Genomic DNA, 15,950 nt, shown 5'->3' with positions numbered 1-15,950 from the left:
ATTATCCCATGATTTAAGTCTCCTGTTTTATGCAATTTAGAATACATGCACCAATTCTTGAGAATGCAACCTCCACGTATAACAAGACTTATCTGTATATACAGTGTACCTGTTAAGTAATGAGATTGATTTTTGTACAGGACAGCTCTTTGAACAAAAGAAACAAACATGTTTATAGTTTTGACTGCCAGAACGCATTGTAATTGCAGGTGCAACTTTTGAGTCGGGTGACGTAGCATTTTTCGTGAGTGGGGTATGTCAGAAGTTGTATCATAAAGCAAAGAGCTATGATAAAACTTTACTGTAAATTAGGAAAAACTGCTACAGAAGTGTACCAAGACCTAAAAAAAGTTTACAGCAATAACTGTAAACCGTGCACAGGTGTTCTGCTGGTTTTCAACGTTTAAAGAGGGGAGGGAGTCTCTGAAGGATGAACTACATTGTGGATGGCTAATTTCTGCACGGACAAATGAAAATGTTACTGAGGGCAACATAGTGAAAGTGAATGGTCAGCTAATTCATATAGTTAGCTACTTCCAGGATATGGCATGATCATTGTCACCAGCAAGTGGTATGGAAGAAAATCTTGACAATGTATATGAGTGGATAGAAATATGGAAGACCAGGAACATGCATGGATAGCAGGTGATATTTGAATGCCTTAACTAAAATTCCATATATTATTTAAAGCTTAACTGTTGTCTTATACATAAAGTAGGCATAAAGTAAGACATGCAGGGCTGCCTTTGTATATGGACATTTTTGTAAACTTCAAGTATAAGTAAAGTTAATGTATATGTTTAAAATAAGAATGTGATATGCAGTCCTCTTGTAATTTTTGAGTTCCTTGAATTATTTTGTAAGAAATTTTAATTTTTTCCTCTCTTTTTATGGATAACTAATTAAAAAGCAAGAAGCTGTGGATAATGAAAATAACTTTGAAATATTCTATGAATTATGTATAGATTTGAATATGCCTATGTAATTTAATGTTGTTATAAAATACTTTTATAAATATATTTTTTACTGGAGATTAAAAACAAGTATGGAATGGCATTTTTCTTGATAGATCATGATGAGAGTAGAAATCTGAAACGTATGTTGAATGTTTTGTAATCCTCTTGTAGACAATCTGGTTTGTCAAGTTGATTTTGATAGCCCAACAAACATTAAAGGTATCTGAATGAGTCATAAATTAATAATTTTGTCCATAGTATCAACACTAAAGGTGAAATGTATGTTGATTAAAATCCCTTAGTATTTGGTGTTGTATCTGATGGTCTTCAACATATTCAGAAATTTGTTGAAAAATATCAGAGTTTAATAAACTTTTCTTCAGAGTAAAAAAAAAAAAAAGTGGTGAAACTCATATTCTTAACTGAGACCCCCTTCTAATCAAATCTAACACGCTTTGACTTTGTTCCTTCTTTCACATGTTGCTTGAGAAAGTTGTCTCATAAGTTTTTCAAGAAAGATATTCCTGAGTACGAACACTATATATATATATATATATATATATATATATAGCATCAAGTGAAACATCAAATGGATGAAAATTAGATAGGTGATTTCTACCAACATTAACATGGCATATTAGTAAAGAAACTGATGAAAATCGAAGTTTTGGGCATCGCTGTGCCAATTTTGATGAGTCTACATACATTTGCAGTTATTCAGAAGAACCAGAACATGAACAACAAAAACAAACAAAAAAAATTTTTTTTCCTTCTATCCTCCAAGATTAAGCAAAGAAGTAAAATAATCTGTGGCCACTTTTCCACTTCTACTGATAGTTACAGTCATAATGAAATTAAGAATTATTATTACTGTTATTATTATGAAAAATGTGGATTGCATTGAAATTAATAAACAGATATTTTGTGGCAGCTATATACACTTTCCTTAAATATCAGTTTTAGGAAAAAATTTAAAATTTTTAATCATTACTTGATATGAGACCACAACCATTTCTTAGAGGCCCGAAGCAGCTTGAAAAAGTTCTGTCCTTAAGTAAAGGGGATAAAAATTTTATCCCCTTTACTTATCAACCTTGCCAGAAAAAAATAGCCATTTGGCTTTTCATCTAAGTTCTGTCCTTATTTCTAGAGCAAGATTTCCAGATTATGTCAACACATATATAAAAATAGAAACTAATAAGAATAAAAAAAAATCCTTAACCCATTCAACATACCAATCTACTCTAGGTTTACAACATTCTGTGGTAGGTCACATAAAAACAGATGTCTATGAAACTTTCTAGAGAAAATGTTATTGCTAAGAATCAACAGTAGAAATTGTGTTTTGCACTGTTTTAAACAAATATGGAAATGATCCAAGGCAATCATAAAAAGTCACATTGAAATAGTATTTAAATATATGATATCATTCGGTATCAAAGGAGCTGAATCTAGATTTGTAGAAAACGTAAAAATACAAAATTTGAATAATTAACATTAACCAAGGACAAAGTAATTATTTTTGTATCATTCTGTCACTTTTTGCCAAGTTAGAAAAATTTAGTTAAATTTCATCCGAGAGATAATTGACAATTTTTAGTACAGATCCTAAATACTAAATTTTGATATTAAGGTCTGTCCAGAAAAGACACAGTTATAACATGTGTATACTTAAATATCACACATATAATAGATGCTTACACATTTTGCATAATGAACCTAGAAATGAATTCAATAGTAAGAATATATTTATCACTAATAACAAAATTTGTTCTGTTTAACAGTAAAATAGTTTGTACTGTTAAATAAAATATAATAAAGCATTTTACTTACTCTTCGGACAGCTCTTAGACAGTCTAACAATGTAAGACTATAAATTGAAGGTCCTACAGATGCATCTCTGAAATAATATATCATATTTTAAAACCTCTGCATTGCAATATCATATCCATTAGTACTACTTCAAATTTAGAAAATATTACACATCGTACATGTCAATATTATTATCCTGAAATGCCACTGAGTAGAAATTTAAAAATGTTTAAAAATCCACACACACACACACACACACACACACACACATATATATATATTTATTTAAATATTAAATGACTGGAAGCTGAGAGATTAAAAAATAAAACACTGTTTTTATTCAGCAAGACTAGTTTCATCTTTAACCACACTACCAGCCAAGACATCTATAGACGTCAAGGTTATCATGATTATCAAGTGCATATTAAAATTGTAATACCATTGATATCACATTGAAATATATGATGGATACGAAGTGTATGAGAATGCATATTTGATCCATAATGGCTGGTAAGGTGGTTAAGAAGACTTCTTCAGGTGCACAAAAAAAAAAGAGAAACAACCAACAAAAACTGTAAAGGAATAAAGTCTAAACAACAAAGTGTTAGTGTCTGGATATTTAAAGCTGTTCTCTGTATAACCTCATTGTTGGGTGTGCACAATGCATTCAAGATCTCATGAATGCCAAAATTGGATGGCAGCACAATGACAGTCTGAAAGATTATAACTAAAGTTGTTGTTAAGATGCATTGGATTAAGGGAGATTTTTTTTAGATTCAACTATTCTTCTTTCCAGTTTGTCATAGCAACGAAAGATATTATCAGATTTGTCCCGTAAAACTGATTGGACAGGGTTTTCCTCATTAGTGTTAGAATTCAGAACATGGTTGGACAGAGCACTAGCCCTTGTTCTGCCATATGTAACATCTTTTTGATGTTCTTCAGTGTGCAATTCGATGGATTTCTCCATCTGGCCAAAATAAAGTTTATCACAGTTACACCATATCCGGTAAATACCAGGATATTTAAGATTGTCATGTCTTTGTTTAGGTCGCCTCAGTAAGGAATGGAGTTTTGGAAGAGGAGTGAATGAAGTCCAGATGTTGTTTATTAAGAACCTTGGCCAATTTTGGTGAAACAGAGCTGATATATGTGGCTTCTTTCACTATTTGTTGTACTATGGTGAGGGAGTGGATTGAAAAGTAATTTATTAATTGTTTTCTTGGAATAGCCATTGAAAAGCAGAACGAAGAAACGGAAGTTCTTTTTTGACATCTTCTTCACACAGGAGTGAGCGAGCATGACTGCCTAGTGTAGAGATGATTCCAAATTTTTGAGGTAGATAATGGTGGGATTGCCCGTGGAGGTACTTTCAACAGAATGGCTATTCCAAGAAAACAATTAATAAATTACTTTTTAATCCACTATTCTTCTTTCCAGTTTGTCATAGCAACGAAAGATATTATCAGTTTTGTCCCATAAAACTGAATAGACGAGATTTTCCTCATTAGTGTTATTTTGGCCAAATGGAGAAATCCATCGAACTGCGCACTGAAGAACATCAAAGAGGCATTACATACGGCAGAACAAGAGCTAGTGCTCTGTCCAATCATGTTCTGAATTCTAACACTAATCAGGAAAACCCCATTCATTCAGTTTTATGGGACAAATCAGATAATATCTTTCGTTGCTACGACGAACTGGAAAGAAGAATAGTTGAAGCTAAAGAAATCTCCCTTAATCCAATACATCTTAACAACAATCTTAGTTATAATCTCTCAGACTGTCATTGTCCTGCCATCCAACTTTGGTGTTCATGAGATCTCGAAAGCATGAGCATGCTGAACTATGAGGTTATACAGAGAACAGCTTTAAATATCCAGACGCTAACGCTTTAATATTTACTTTTTCATGCTAACGCTTTGTTGTTTAGACTTTATTCTTTAGTTTTTGTTGGTTGTTTCTCTCTTTTCTTTTTGTGCACCTGAAGAAGTCTTCTTAAAGAGGAAACTAGTCGTGCTGAATAAAAACAGTGTTTTATTATTTTATCTCTCGACTTCCAGTCATTTAATATTTTTAAAAAATATGTTTTTCAGCTGAGTAAATCCATTATTCCACATATACATACATACATATATATATACGTACACACACACACACACACATGTAGAAAGTATTTTACCTTGGGTATAATAAATGTTAAAGATACCAAGCTATTTTAAACCTAGTTTTACTCCATTTCCCAAGTAAGCAAACAGACAAACAAGTCAAGTTTGCACCTGCAAGTGTTGCAAGTCTAGCTGATCCTGCACGTAGTGCAAGACCAAGGCAACTCATGGTAAAAGTAGAATAAGCTCTGATCACAAATCTTAATATTTACCCTTAATGCAAAGCACATCTCGTGGAGGAGATGTATGATGCTTTATATTAAAGGCAAGAGGCCACTAACCAGACCAGTTACATCTCCTCCAGGAGATGTGCTTTTCATTAAGGGTAAATATTAAGATTAGTGATCAGAGCTTATTCTACTTTTACCATGAGTTGCCTTGGTCTTGCACTACGTGCAGGATCAGCTAGACTTGCAATACTTGCAGGTGGAAACTTGACTTATTTGTCTGTTTGCTTACTTGGGAAATGGAGTAAAACCAGGTTTAAAATAGCTTGGTATCTTTAACATTTATTATACCCAAGGTAAAATACTTTCTACATTTATATCTCCTCCTGAGATCTTTATTTAATAAGGTTAAAACACCTTATGGTAACTTGTTCTGGTAAAATACTTATAAGCTCCGTATTACTAAAATCTTGGTATTTCTAGCCTGGCTCCCACTGATGAGACCTCAATAGGGGTCGAAACCGGTGAGGGCCATTATGAGTTCGCTCTCTTAAGGTTTTTGCCTTAAGGGAGCAATCTGAGTCTCCGGGAAAGTGTTCTCCGGCACGGCCCGGTGAGGGGCTTTGTCGGTGAATGCTTTTCTTCGGAATATGAGCAGTTCTGCTCGGTGGTGGTGGTGGTAGATGGAAGGCCATCACTGAGTGGAGCCAACGCTGAGATGGATGGTCTTTCGCCCACAATTGAGTGGCCTAGGGATCGTCCGAATTTTTTGAGACGGCTTTACTTATACTTATTCATAAGGTCGAAACCAGTCTGGGTAGTGGCCCCTTGCCTTTAATACAAAGCATCATATCATACATCTCCTCCAGGAGATGTGCTTTGCATTAAAGATAAATATTAAGATTAGTGATCAGAGCTTATTCTACTTTTACCATGAGTTGCCTTGGTCTTGCACTACGTGCAGGATCAGCTAGACTTGCAACCCTTGCAGGCGCAACCCTGACTCATTTGTCTGTTTGCTTACTTAGGAAATGGAGTAAAAGCAGGTTTAAAATAGCTTGGTATCTTTATATATATATATATATATATATATATATTTGTTTTGTGTGGTATGCAATCAGTTTCTGAATAGGCTCATTACATATTTCATATAATAAAAACATCATATGTACAGATAACAAGCATCCCACTTGTATTTCTGCAATTGGTAAAATAGTTTGTACATTAGCTCGAGATAGAGATGACATTTCCATAATAATGGCTCTACTTTTAGTAACTACGTGGTAAAATGCACTCCACTGTTTCCAAATGCTCTACTTTCAAGTCCAACTTTATCTTTTTGAGATATTAACTAGCTCTTGACTACTCCAAATGAATGAACAGATTTATTTCATTTTTAAATTTTTTGCCAAAACAAGATGCTGTTCATGTGTGGTCCACAAGTGACATGGATGGATAAAACTTTGAGAAAATTAAGAAAACTTGTTAATATTGGACACCACCTGTGTTTAGGAAATGCATGTGAAGGCTGTTTCAAAAGGCCTTCTGCCTTTTGAAATCATGAATAGGCAAAAGCAAAGCATTGCACAATTTAGCTATTTAAAGGCGAATGGAGGAATTTTGTGCAGTTCTCATGAACAACAACTGAAAGCTGTAGAAAATACACTGTTGTCCAAAACCTAAGGACAAATACTATTTATGAAGATTACAACTGCTTTTCAGATGAATTAGCTTGCTGTAATTTGTATAACTGACGATTCTGATTAATAAGTAGGCACTATTCAACTTTTTGAATTTTGCACAAAGGGGTCACGTGGTAGCACTTAACAGAATAAAATGCAAAAGGCTACACTAAGTGAATTGTGTTTGAAGAAACTCTTTTCGTGAAGGAAGAAAGTTGCAAACTTGGATGTCATGTAAAGTTTCAAAGACATCATTCACATGATTTCACACAGGAAAGAATTGTTGGAAAGTTTGAAGAAGCCTGATATTTCCAGAGAGTTTGGAATCTCACATAACACTGTATCCTGGCTCTGGGTAGCTTTTTAAATCAATGGAATGTGTTCCAGATGTTCGTAAGAGGCCCTCACTCTACCATGAAGCATGAAAACAGATTATAACAGCAAAACATAATCAAATCACCAAGGCAGGTCAGCTTGCAAGTCGGTTCCATTCAAGCACAGGTATGCAGATATTATTATTACATGATACCTCCAGGGAGTCCAAAGACTCATCAAAGGAGGGCACCTACACCACAACTCTCTGTCTCCACCACTCAAATCCACCAACTACAACAAACCACAACTACAATCATCATCTACTTCTCCCCCCCCCCACCACCACCACTAGTATTTTCAGAGATAATCACAAACATCCATGCCTACAGCAGGATTCAAACCCGCAGCCTTTTGGCTGGAGAGAGGATATGCTAACCATTCGGCTAACCAGGCCAGCAATATCTCGACAAACTGTTGCAAGAAGCCTGCAACAAGTAGGCCTATGTGGCTCATAGTCTGTGTCTCTTTATCTAAAGATCATCGTAGAGAATGTTTTCAGTGGTGGTATTGTATCCATAAAAATTGCATAAGACACTGAGATAATGTACTGTTTACAGATGAGTCATTTTAGCAGAGCTGCATTTACCATAAGGTGCATCAGGCACAAGCTGGGACCTCACACTCTATGGGGTCACATTTTAAAACCTTATATTTGAACAAACATTTGAAAATTCACAAAAAAAAATCTTCTATATTGTCAGTAAAGTGAAAGAACATAAAGTTGTCTTAATAATGAAGGGGATACAAATCCTTTGATGTTTATCTGCCAGTAAACGAAACTCTAAGAACTAGGACTAAGATCTATGAGTTTCATACCGAAAAACTATCGGCAAATCCAAGTGTAAGTAACAACTTGGTAGTACAACACCAAGGCAACTCGTATCAAAGGTGGAGCAAGCTCCCTCACTATCCCTGATATTTTCTCAAAATGTAAAAACACAGCCCCTAGGGGATGTAATACTGTAATTACATTATGAGGAGAGGTCACTACCCAGACCGGTTTCAACCTTTTTTGAGGTCTCATCAGTGAGTAGGTAGACCTGAAAGATAACAAGGTTTAAGTGAAAAGAACTTATATTTCTTCACTATACGAATGCCATAAAGGTAAACTTCACTATATGAAAGCCATAAATGCCAGAAAAATAGCCTTTTGGCTTTTATTCTATTATAAAGTTGTCTTGTTCCATTGCACTGATTTGAAGAATAAAAGACAGCAAACTATTACAAAATAGATTCATTGCAAAGCTAATCTCTGGTCATTTCAGGGTTGATTATCTTTGCACATGTGAAATTTGTTTCTATTTTGGGGAAGAGAAACAATAAATAAATTGTGCAGCAAAAAAAGGGAATATCATAGGACAGGAAAGGAAATTCCAAGTAACACAGTACACGTAAAGACAAGTGACACAAAGGTAGCTCCACAACAGTTAATCAATTAACGGCAGAGCAGGTTAATTGCATGATAAAAAGTAGAATTCAGATGAAATTTTGATCAACGAAAAATGCTGGGGTGGTCTGGCTATTTCATCCACCTCGGCTGGTAGGGAGGTTAAATGTTGTTCGTATGCATGTGTAACAACCAATAGCTTAGTTACTGTTATTTGGCAAGTATTTGTAAAGCATTATACAAGTGTATCATCAGCAGCCATTGTCGATCCACTGCTGGATGAAGGCCTTTCCAAGATTACCCCAAAACTGTCTGTTCGTGGCTTTCCTTTCCCATGTCACTTCTGCAAATGTCATGATATCATCAACCCACAGTGATTTAGGTCAGCATGGTGGTCGTTTTTCCTCTCATGGAATCCAATCCATTACTTCTTTTGTCCATCGTTGATGTTGTCTTTGAGCAATATGCCCAGCCCATTCCCAATTCAGACGTTTCACTCTTCCTATGATATCAAACACTTTGGTTTGATTTCTTTTCCACATATTCCTTTTGTAATCCAGTATTGTGATACTAAGCATACTTCTTTCCATACTAAATTGTGTTTTCTTAATTTTTGAATTTCCTTTGCATTTAGAATGAGTGTAATTTTCCAAATGTTCTCCACTCAAGCACTGTGTGTCTTTTAATTTCATCCATGATATTTTGTTCCATTGATATTATTATCATTACCCCAAGACCTCATGGAATCAAAGACTCGTCTAGGGGATCATTTAATCACACACACACACACACACACACACACACACACACACACACACACACACACACACACACACACACACACACACACACAGCTCATCACACCGTGTCTTAAATACACTCAAACTCCTTGCAGACACCACATTCTCAGGCAAGGCATTCCAATCATTTACAACTCTGCACAAAAAAAACCTGCCTCTCACCTCCCTACTCACACCCTCTTTATACAGTTTCCAGGGATGACCTCTGGTTCTCCCTCCCCCCCCCCCCCGATCTCCCACTATTTTCTGTAGAACTTCTCCAGCATTGATCCTCTAACAACCCCTTACCAACTTGTAGGTCTCTATCATATCTCCCCTCTTCCTCCTGTCCACCAGACTCTGCAAATTACATCTTATCAATTTTTCTGTATACTCGACATTCCAGAGGTCGGAAACTACCTTAGTCAGTCGCCTTTGGATCCTTTCCAACATCTCTTCATCCTTCTGAAAACCAGGTGACCAAATCTGGGCACAATAGTCCATGTGGCTTAATCAAAGCCTTATACAACGGAACAAGAATCTCCCTACTTCTACACATCAGTATCCTCTGCATCATTCCCAGAAGCCTTTGTGTTGCCTTCACAATTTTGGCTAGGTGTCTCCTAAATTTCAGATCCTTATCCACTATCACTCCCAGATCTCTTATTTCCTCCACCTCCAACAATATATCCTCACCAAGCACAAATTTTGCATCCCATCTTTGTTTTCCAAATTTTAAAACTTTACATTTTGCAACATTGAACTTGAATGCCCATTTCCGTGCCCAATCACTCAATTTATTCAAGTCTTCTTGTAAGGTCACAACATCTTCACTACTCTTCATAGTTCGTCCCAACTTTGTATCATCTGCAAGCAACTTAACATCTCCATCCAAATCTTCACCAATATCATTAATATACAAGTTAGACAGCAATGGCCCTAAAACAGACCCCCTGAGGCACTCCACTAGTGACTTTCCTTTTGCTGGATATCGCTCCCCCATACACAACTTGTTGATACCTATCAGATAGCCAGTCTCCAATCCAATGCACTAATCTAATATCCAACCCCATCTGCTCCAGTTTGACTGTCGATTTATCATGAGGTACTTTACCAAAAGCCTTTGTGTAATCCAAGTATATTACTATGTATCCTTCTCCTCTGTCCAAGGAAGCAGTCACTTTATTGTAATAAGTAAGTAGATTACTAAAACATAACCTACCTTTAGCAAATCCATGCTGTCCATCAAAGATAATACCGTCAACCCAACCTAATATTTGTTGCCCTAAGTATATGTAACGATCTACTTGTTTAATTTCATCATTATTGATTTTTATTATCTCTGTTGGACATAGCTATTGAACTTAACTTGGGTCTTCTTTAGGTTTATCTTTAGTCCAACTGTTTTGCTAGCAATTTGGAGTTCTTGGATACGAGTCTGTAATTCATGAGCAGTTGAATAAAAGATAACTATGTCATCTGCAAAGCGTAAATGGCTTAAATATCTTCCATTTATCTTCACACCTTCAATAAAACCAAGACATAATGTTAACTGATATTCATTACACCATTCAATAATCGGTTGTACAACTTGAATATGGTCCATTGCATTAAAGCCACTTCGAAAGCCTGCATGTTATTTTGGTTGTGCTAGGTCCAGAGTCATACAAAGCCTATGAGCTAAGACTTTTGTAAACACTTTGTAAACCACTGATAGTAGACTAATGGGTCGGTAGTTCGCCAAGTCTTCTACCTCACCTTTTTTATGTAGCAGAATTAGGGTAGCCTTCTTCCATGTTCTTGGTACATCATTTTTCTTTAGGCATAAAGTAAATAGTTTTGCTAAGAGTTTGTAGATCATTTCTCCATCTGCTTTTAGAAGTTCAGCTATAACTCCATCCTCATATGCAGCTTTTCCATTTTGCAAGCTTTGGATGCTCCACATAACTTCTTCAGGTAGAATCTGTGGCTTCAGCTATTTCGTAGTTGTCTTCTTCTTCATTTAATTCATCATCCTTCTTCATATAATACTGAGTAAAATTCTTCAACTCTTTCTGCAATAGCATATCAATCTCTGGTTATGGTCCCATCTTGTAGTTTGACTGCAACCATCTGTCTATTACTGCCTACCATCTCAAAAATTTTCTAGAAAGGGATAGATATGATGGTGCTGGGATCATGGTGTGGGGAGGCATTATGCTTAATGAACACACCAAGCTACAAGTGCTGGAAAAAGGGACTACGATTGGTGAATGATATTGCAACAAAGTTCTTCAATGCCATGTTCGATTGCTCCATTGCGCTGTAGATGAAGAATTCCTTTTTATGGATGACAATGCTGCACCATATTATACATGAGCAGTGGAGATACTTGTGAAAACCAAAGATATTAACTGAATTGAATGACCAGCATGCTGCTCAGATCTCAACCCAATAAAACATGTTTAGGAAGCAACAGAGAGAGATGCATTACTGCTCGAAATTCCCCTCCAGAAAACAAACAAGGCCATATCCTTGCTCTGAAGAAGGAGTAGGCCAGTTTGCCTCAAGAACTCCTGAATCACTTGGTGCCAGCAAGGTACTACATTGTTAGATCTGCATCGCAGTTCGATGGTGGATATATTCCATATTGAAATGTCTCTCCACATAGTTTTCTCTAAGCATTGTATATTAATTCCTTAATTATGTCTTTAGGAAATTTCTAACTTTTACCAAAAATATATTGCAATTTAATTTGTATGGATTTTGTAACACATTTTTTGTATCCCAGGCATCAAATTAGTATTCATTTTATGAGCAGTAAAAGCGAAAATATGAACTAATTTATTCCAAGGTAAGAACACAAGTAGCTGCCAGTCAATATCAATTTGCCTATTCGGTTTCACTACCAGATCTAATTATTTTCCTTCTCTTTCATCCCATCTGACTCTATTCTTTGTAACAGCCTTCTTCATACTGTATTTCCAAAGAAAATAAAATTCAAGATGAAGAATTTATTTTTATGGATGACAATGCTACACTAAATTATACATGAGCATTGGAAAAACATTAACAGATCTATACTTTACTTTCCCCTTAATCTTGTAGTCACACATGATATTTTTTTTCTACATGTTTAGAAACATATAAAGCTGTCAGACAACAGGTACACCTGAAGTCTTTCTGACCCGTTTATTTCATTTAACTATTCTTTTTAATTGAAAATAATTGGATTACTAGTTATTCAATTACTGAAATCATTAGCTAGTGCCCATTATTAGCCTCACCTTGTTATTTTTAAATAAAAAAATCTATTAAAAAACTCATGTTACTCTGTTTGTCAAACTTTCTGAATTATAAAATCAGAAACAAAACATATCAACTGAGATAAATTTTCAACTTCAGTTCTTACCTGAATGTAGCGAATGGAGGCCCACCACCATTTATAAAAGGACGATAAGCTTCTTCTGGAGTTTTTTTGTGGTAGATAATCTGGAAAATATAAAGATTTCCATATTGCTCAGTCAAGGTAAAAAATTTAATGAGAAATCTAGAAAATAAAGAACTAAATTATTACAAAACATACTGATAATAGAAATATTCTCATTGTTAAACAATCAATGGATTAAAAAAAAAAAGAATTTCCCATACAACTGAATAAATAATATTACTATATTATTATTCGTAACAAACTACTATGGATATGAGACATTCTCTTTGGATTTTATTGGACCATGATTTTTTATATAAATATATGTATATAATCGTCAACCAGTTTCGCCAGCTTGGGTCTGTCTGGTTTCTTCAGGATGAGAATGGTTACATTAACATTAAATGCTACAACAGAAGAATGAAGTAAAGACCTTAAAATCAGTTTAAAAAATTGAAAAGGACGGGCGACATTAAGAGCATAAAGCGTGGAGAATTAATCATTGTTAGTAGATCGCGTTTTATAGTTTTTTGTGTAATTCAGTTCTGCTAAACATAATGAATTTATTAAGCTTTTCCAAATGTCTTTTAATATCATGCCTTGATTTCTATTGAGATTGTCTCCTGTACGGAGTACCACTGCAGCTTCTTTAAAGTTTCTACATTTGAAATCTTCTTCAATGTACGGCATGGAGCTGTTGTCCCAATCAATGGAATGGTTTGAAATTGGGAAATAATGGGCTAATCCTGAGGTGTCTGTTCTGTTGTTGTTGACATCTCCAATATGTTCTTTTTTGCGGATTTCTAGGCTTCGTGATGTGAACTATGGCCTACATAGTTCAGTCCATAGGAACATGGGATGTTGTATATTCCTGCTTATTTGTAGAAAACGATGCTGTCCTTAGGAGATCTTAACATGTGCCGTGTAGTTAAAATAGGTTTAAAGGCAACCCTGAAAGACTTCGTGATTTTTGCTATTTTGTTGGAGACTGAGCCTGCATAAGGTATGACGATGGACAATGTGTACTGTTGTCGCTGTGGGCTGTTTCTATAGAGAATCTTTTGAATTATATTTTGTGGATAACCATTTTTGCATAGAGTTTTTGATATGAGTGAGAACTCATCGAGTAGATCTTTTTCTTCTATGATGATATTTATTGCTCTGTTTTTGAGCATATGAATGATGCTAAGTTTTTGTGCATAATGATGAGTAAATTAAAATGAAGATAATGTCCAGCGTCTGTAGGTTTGTGGTAGATTGTGAGCTTGATTTGTCCATTATCCTGTTTTTTTACTAATACATCCAAAAAAGGTAAGCTGATGGTTGTTTTCTAACTTTAATGTGAACTTAATTTTTTGGTGGAAAGAATTTATTTTTCGAAGGAATCATGCAAGGCATTTTCTGTGTCTTTCCAAACGATGAACACATCGTCTACATATCTCCACCAGACTGATGGTTTAGGAGTTATTTTTGATAGGATGTCATTTTCTAATTTTTCCATGAACAGATTGATGCATGGTGGTGACAGGGGACTGCCCATGGCTAAACCTTCCAGCTGTTGATACAATGAGTTGTTTACTTTAAAATAGTTTGATTTTAGGCAATGGCGGAAAAGCTGCATAATGCCGTTTGGAAAGAGATCTTCTATGATCTTAATTACTTCTTCGACCTGTATGTTCATGAATAAAGACACTACGTCTAGACTTGCATGTATATCTGTATTGGATATATTGATACTTTTTAGTTTTTCAACAAAGTGCTGAGAGTACTTTATGAATGAGGTTGATTTCTTTATCTTCTCTTTCAACAGACTGGCTAAGTGTTTGGGTATGTAGGTATGTATATATCCAATACAGATATACTTCCAAGTCTAGACATAGTGTCTTTATTCACAAATGTAGAAAAGCTTTTCTACATTTTGGACGCCATTATCCAAACGTCAATTTTGAGGTTGGGAGGTAAACGAAAAGGAATCCAAAATGGTGAACTTCACAGTAGATGAGATTCGGGATCTTATGAACAAGACGCAGAATATCCGCAACATGTCCATGGGAAATGAACACTTAGAGATTCATTAGTATCAAAAGGAGGTATCATTGCTGCAGCTAAAGCTGGAGAAGTACAGTATACAGATACACGAAAGGATGAACAGGAACGGTGTATCACAATCAAATCAATGGCAGTGTCTCTATATTTTCAACTGCAAGAGAAGGATTTAATTTTTATTAAAGATGAAAATCAAAGAGAAAAGGGTGTCGATGGATTTTTAATCAACTTGATAGACTCACCTGATCACGTTGATTTTTCCTCTGAAGTGACAGCAGCCCTAAGGGTTACTGATGGTGCTTTGGTTATAGTTGACTGTGTTAGTGTACAAACAGAAACAGTGCTTCAGCAAGCAATTGCAGAACGCATAAAACCAGTACTGTTCATGAATAAGATGGAGTTAGCCCTTCTTATGCTACAACTTGAACAAGAAGATTTGTTCCAAACATTCCAAAGAATTATAGAAGACGCTAATGTTATAATTGCAACATATTGTGATGAAACAGGTCCAATGGGATATATAAAGATTGATCCAAGTAAAGGAAGTGTTGGTTTTGGGTCTGGATTACATGGATGGGCATTTACCCTTAAGCAGTTTGCTGAGATTTATGTAGAGAAATTCAAAATTGACGTTGAGAAATTAATGAACCGTCTTTGGGATGAGAACTTCTATGATTTTAAGGTCATTACTGCATTCTTCTGTTGTAGCATTTAATGTTAATGTAACCATTCTCGTCCTGAAGAAGCCAAATAGACCCAAGCTGGTGAAACTGCTTGATGATTGTATGTATACATATAGTTATATAAAAAATCATGGTCCAATAAAATCCAAAGAAAATGTCTCATATTTAGTAAAAAGGACCAAAAAAAAACTTCTATGGAATCAGACTCATCATGGGAAGTCTTATTCCATAGAAGTCTGAATCTATGAATTTCACTCAAAGCAATACAGCTATTATTCTGAACCTTAAACTCATTTTCCTAATTCTAGCATTCATAACATATTTTATAATGCATTCCACATGCGCACACAAACACACCACACTCCAAATAAGAAATTTATCCCTCACTCACTTTTTCATCATGCCTCTGCACAACTTTCAAGGATAGACTCTTATTCTCCTCCTCCTCCTCCATAATATGCATAATAACATCCCTTTCATATTAAA

The 15,950-nt window shown here is 35.2% G+C and overlaps 1 protein-coding gene and 1 pseudogene across 2 annotated transcripts in view; one reads left to right on the top strand and one right to left on the bottom strand.

The window, feature by feature from the left end:
• Positions 1-15,950, bottom strand: part of LOC150092575 (dual specificity protein phosphatase CDC14C-like) — a 301,512-nt gene that overhangs the window by 109,546 nt on the left and 176,016 nt on the right. For both annotated transcript variants that reach the window (XM_090414344.1, XM_090414345.1), the window contains exons 5-6: positions 12,718-12,797; positions 2,790-2,856 (exon numbers count right to left, since the gene is read on the bottom strand). In XM_090414344.1, coding sequence (XP_090270470.1) covers positions 2,790-2,856; positions 12,718-12,797 — 147 coding nt within the window. The remainder of the gene's footprint in view (positions 1-2,789; positions 2,857-12,717; positions 12,798-15,950) is intronic.
• On the top strand, positions 14,668-15,496 carry LOC150092576 (eukaryotic translation elongation factor 2 pseudogene; annotated as a pseudogene).

Source organism: Typopeltis vanoorti, chromosome 25 (assembly GCF_054136105.1).
Source record: "Typopeltis vanoorti isolate ZY-2024b chromosome 25, IOZ_Tvanoo_1.0, whole genome shotgun sequence".
In the NCBI taxonomy this organism is placed as follows: Eukaryota; Metazoa; Arthropoda; class Arachnida; order Uropygi; family Thelyphonidae; genus Typopeltis; species Typopeltis vanoorti.
This window is presented reverse-complemented; position numbering and strand designations above follow the sequence as displayed.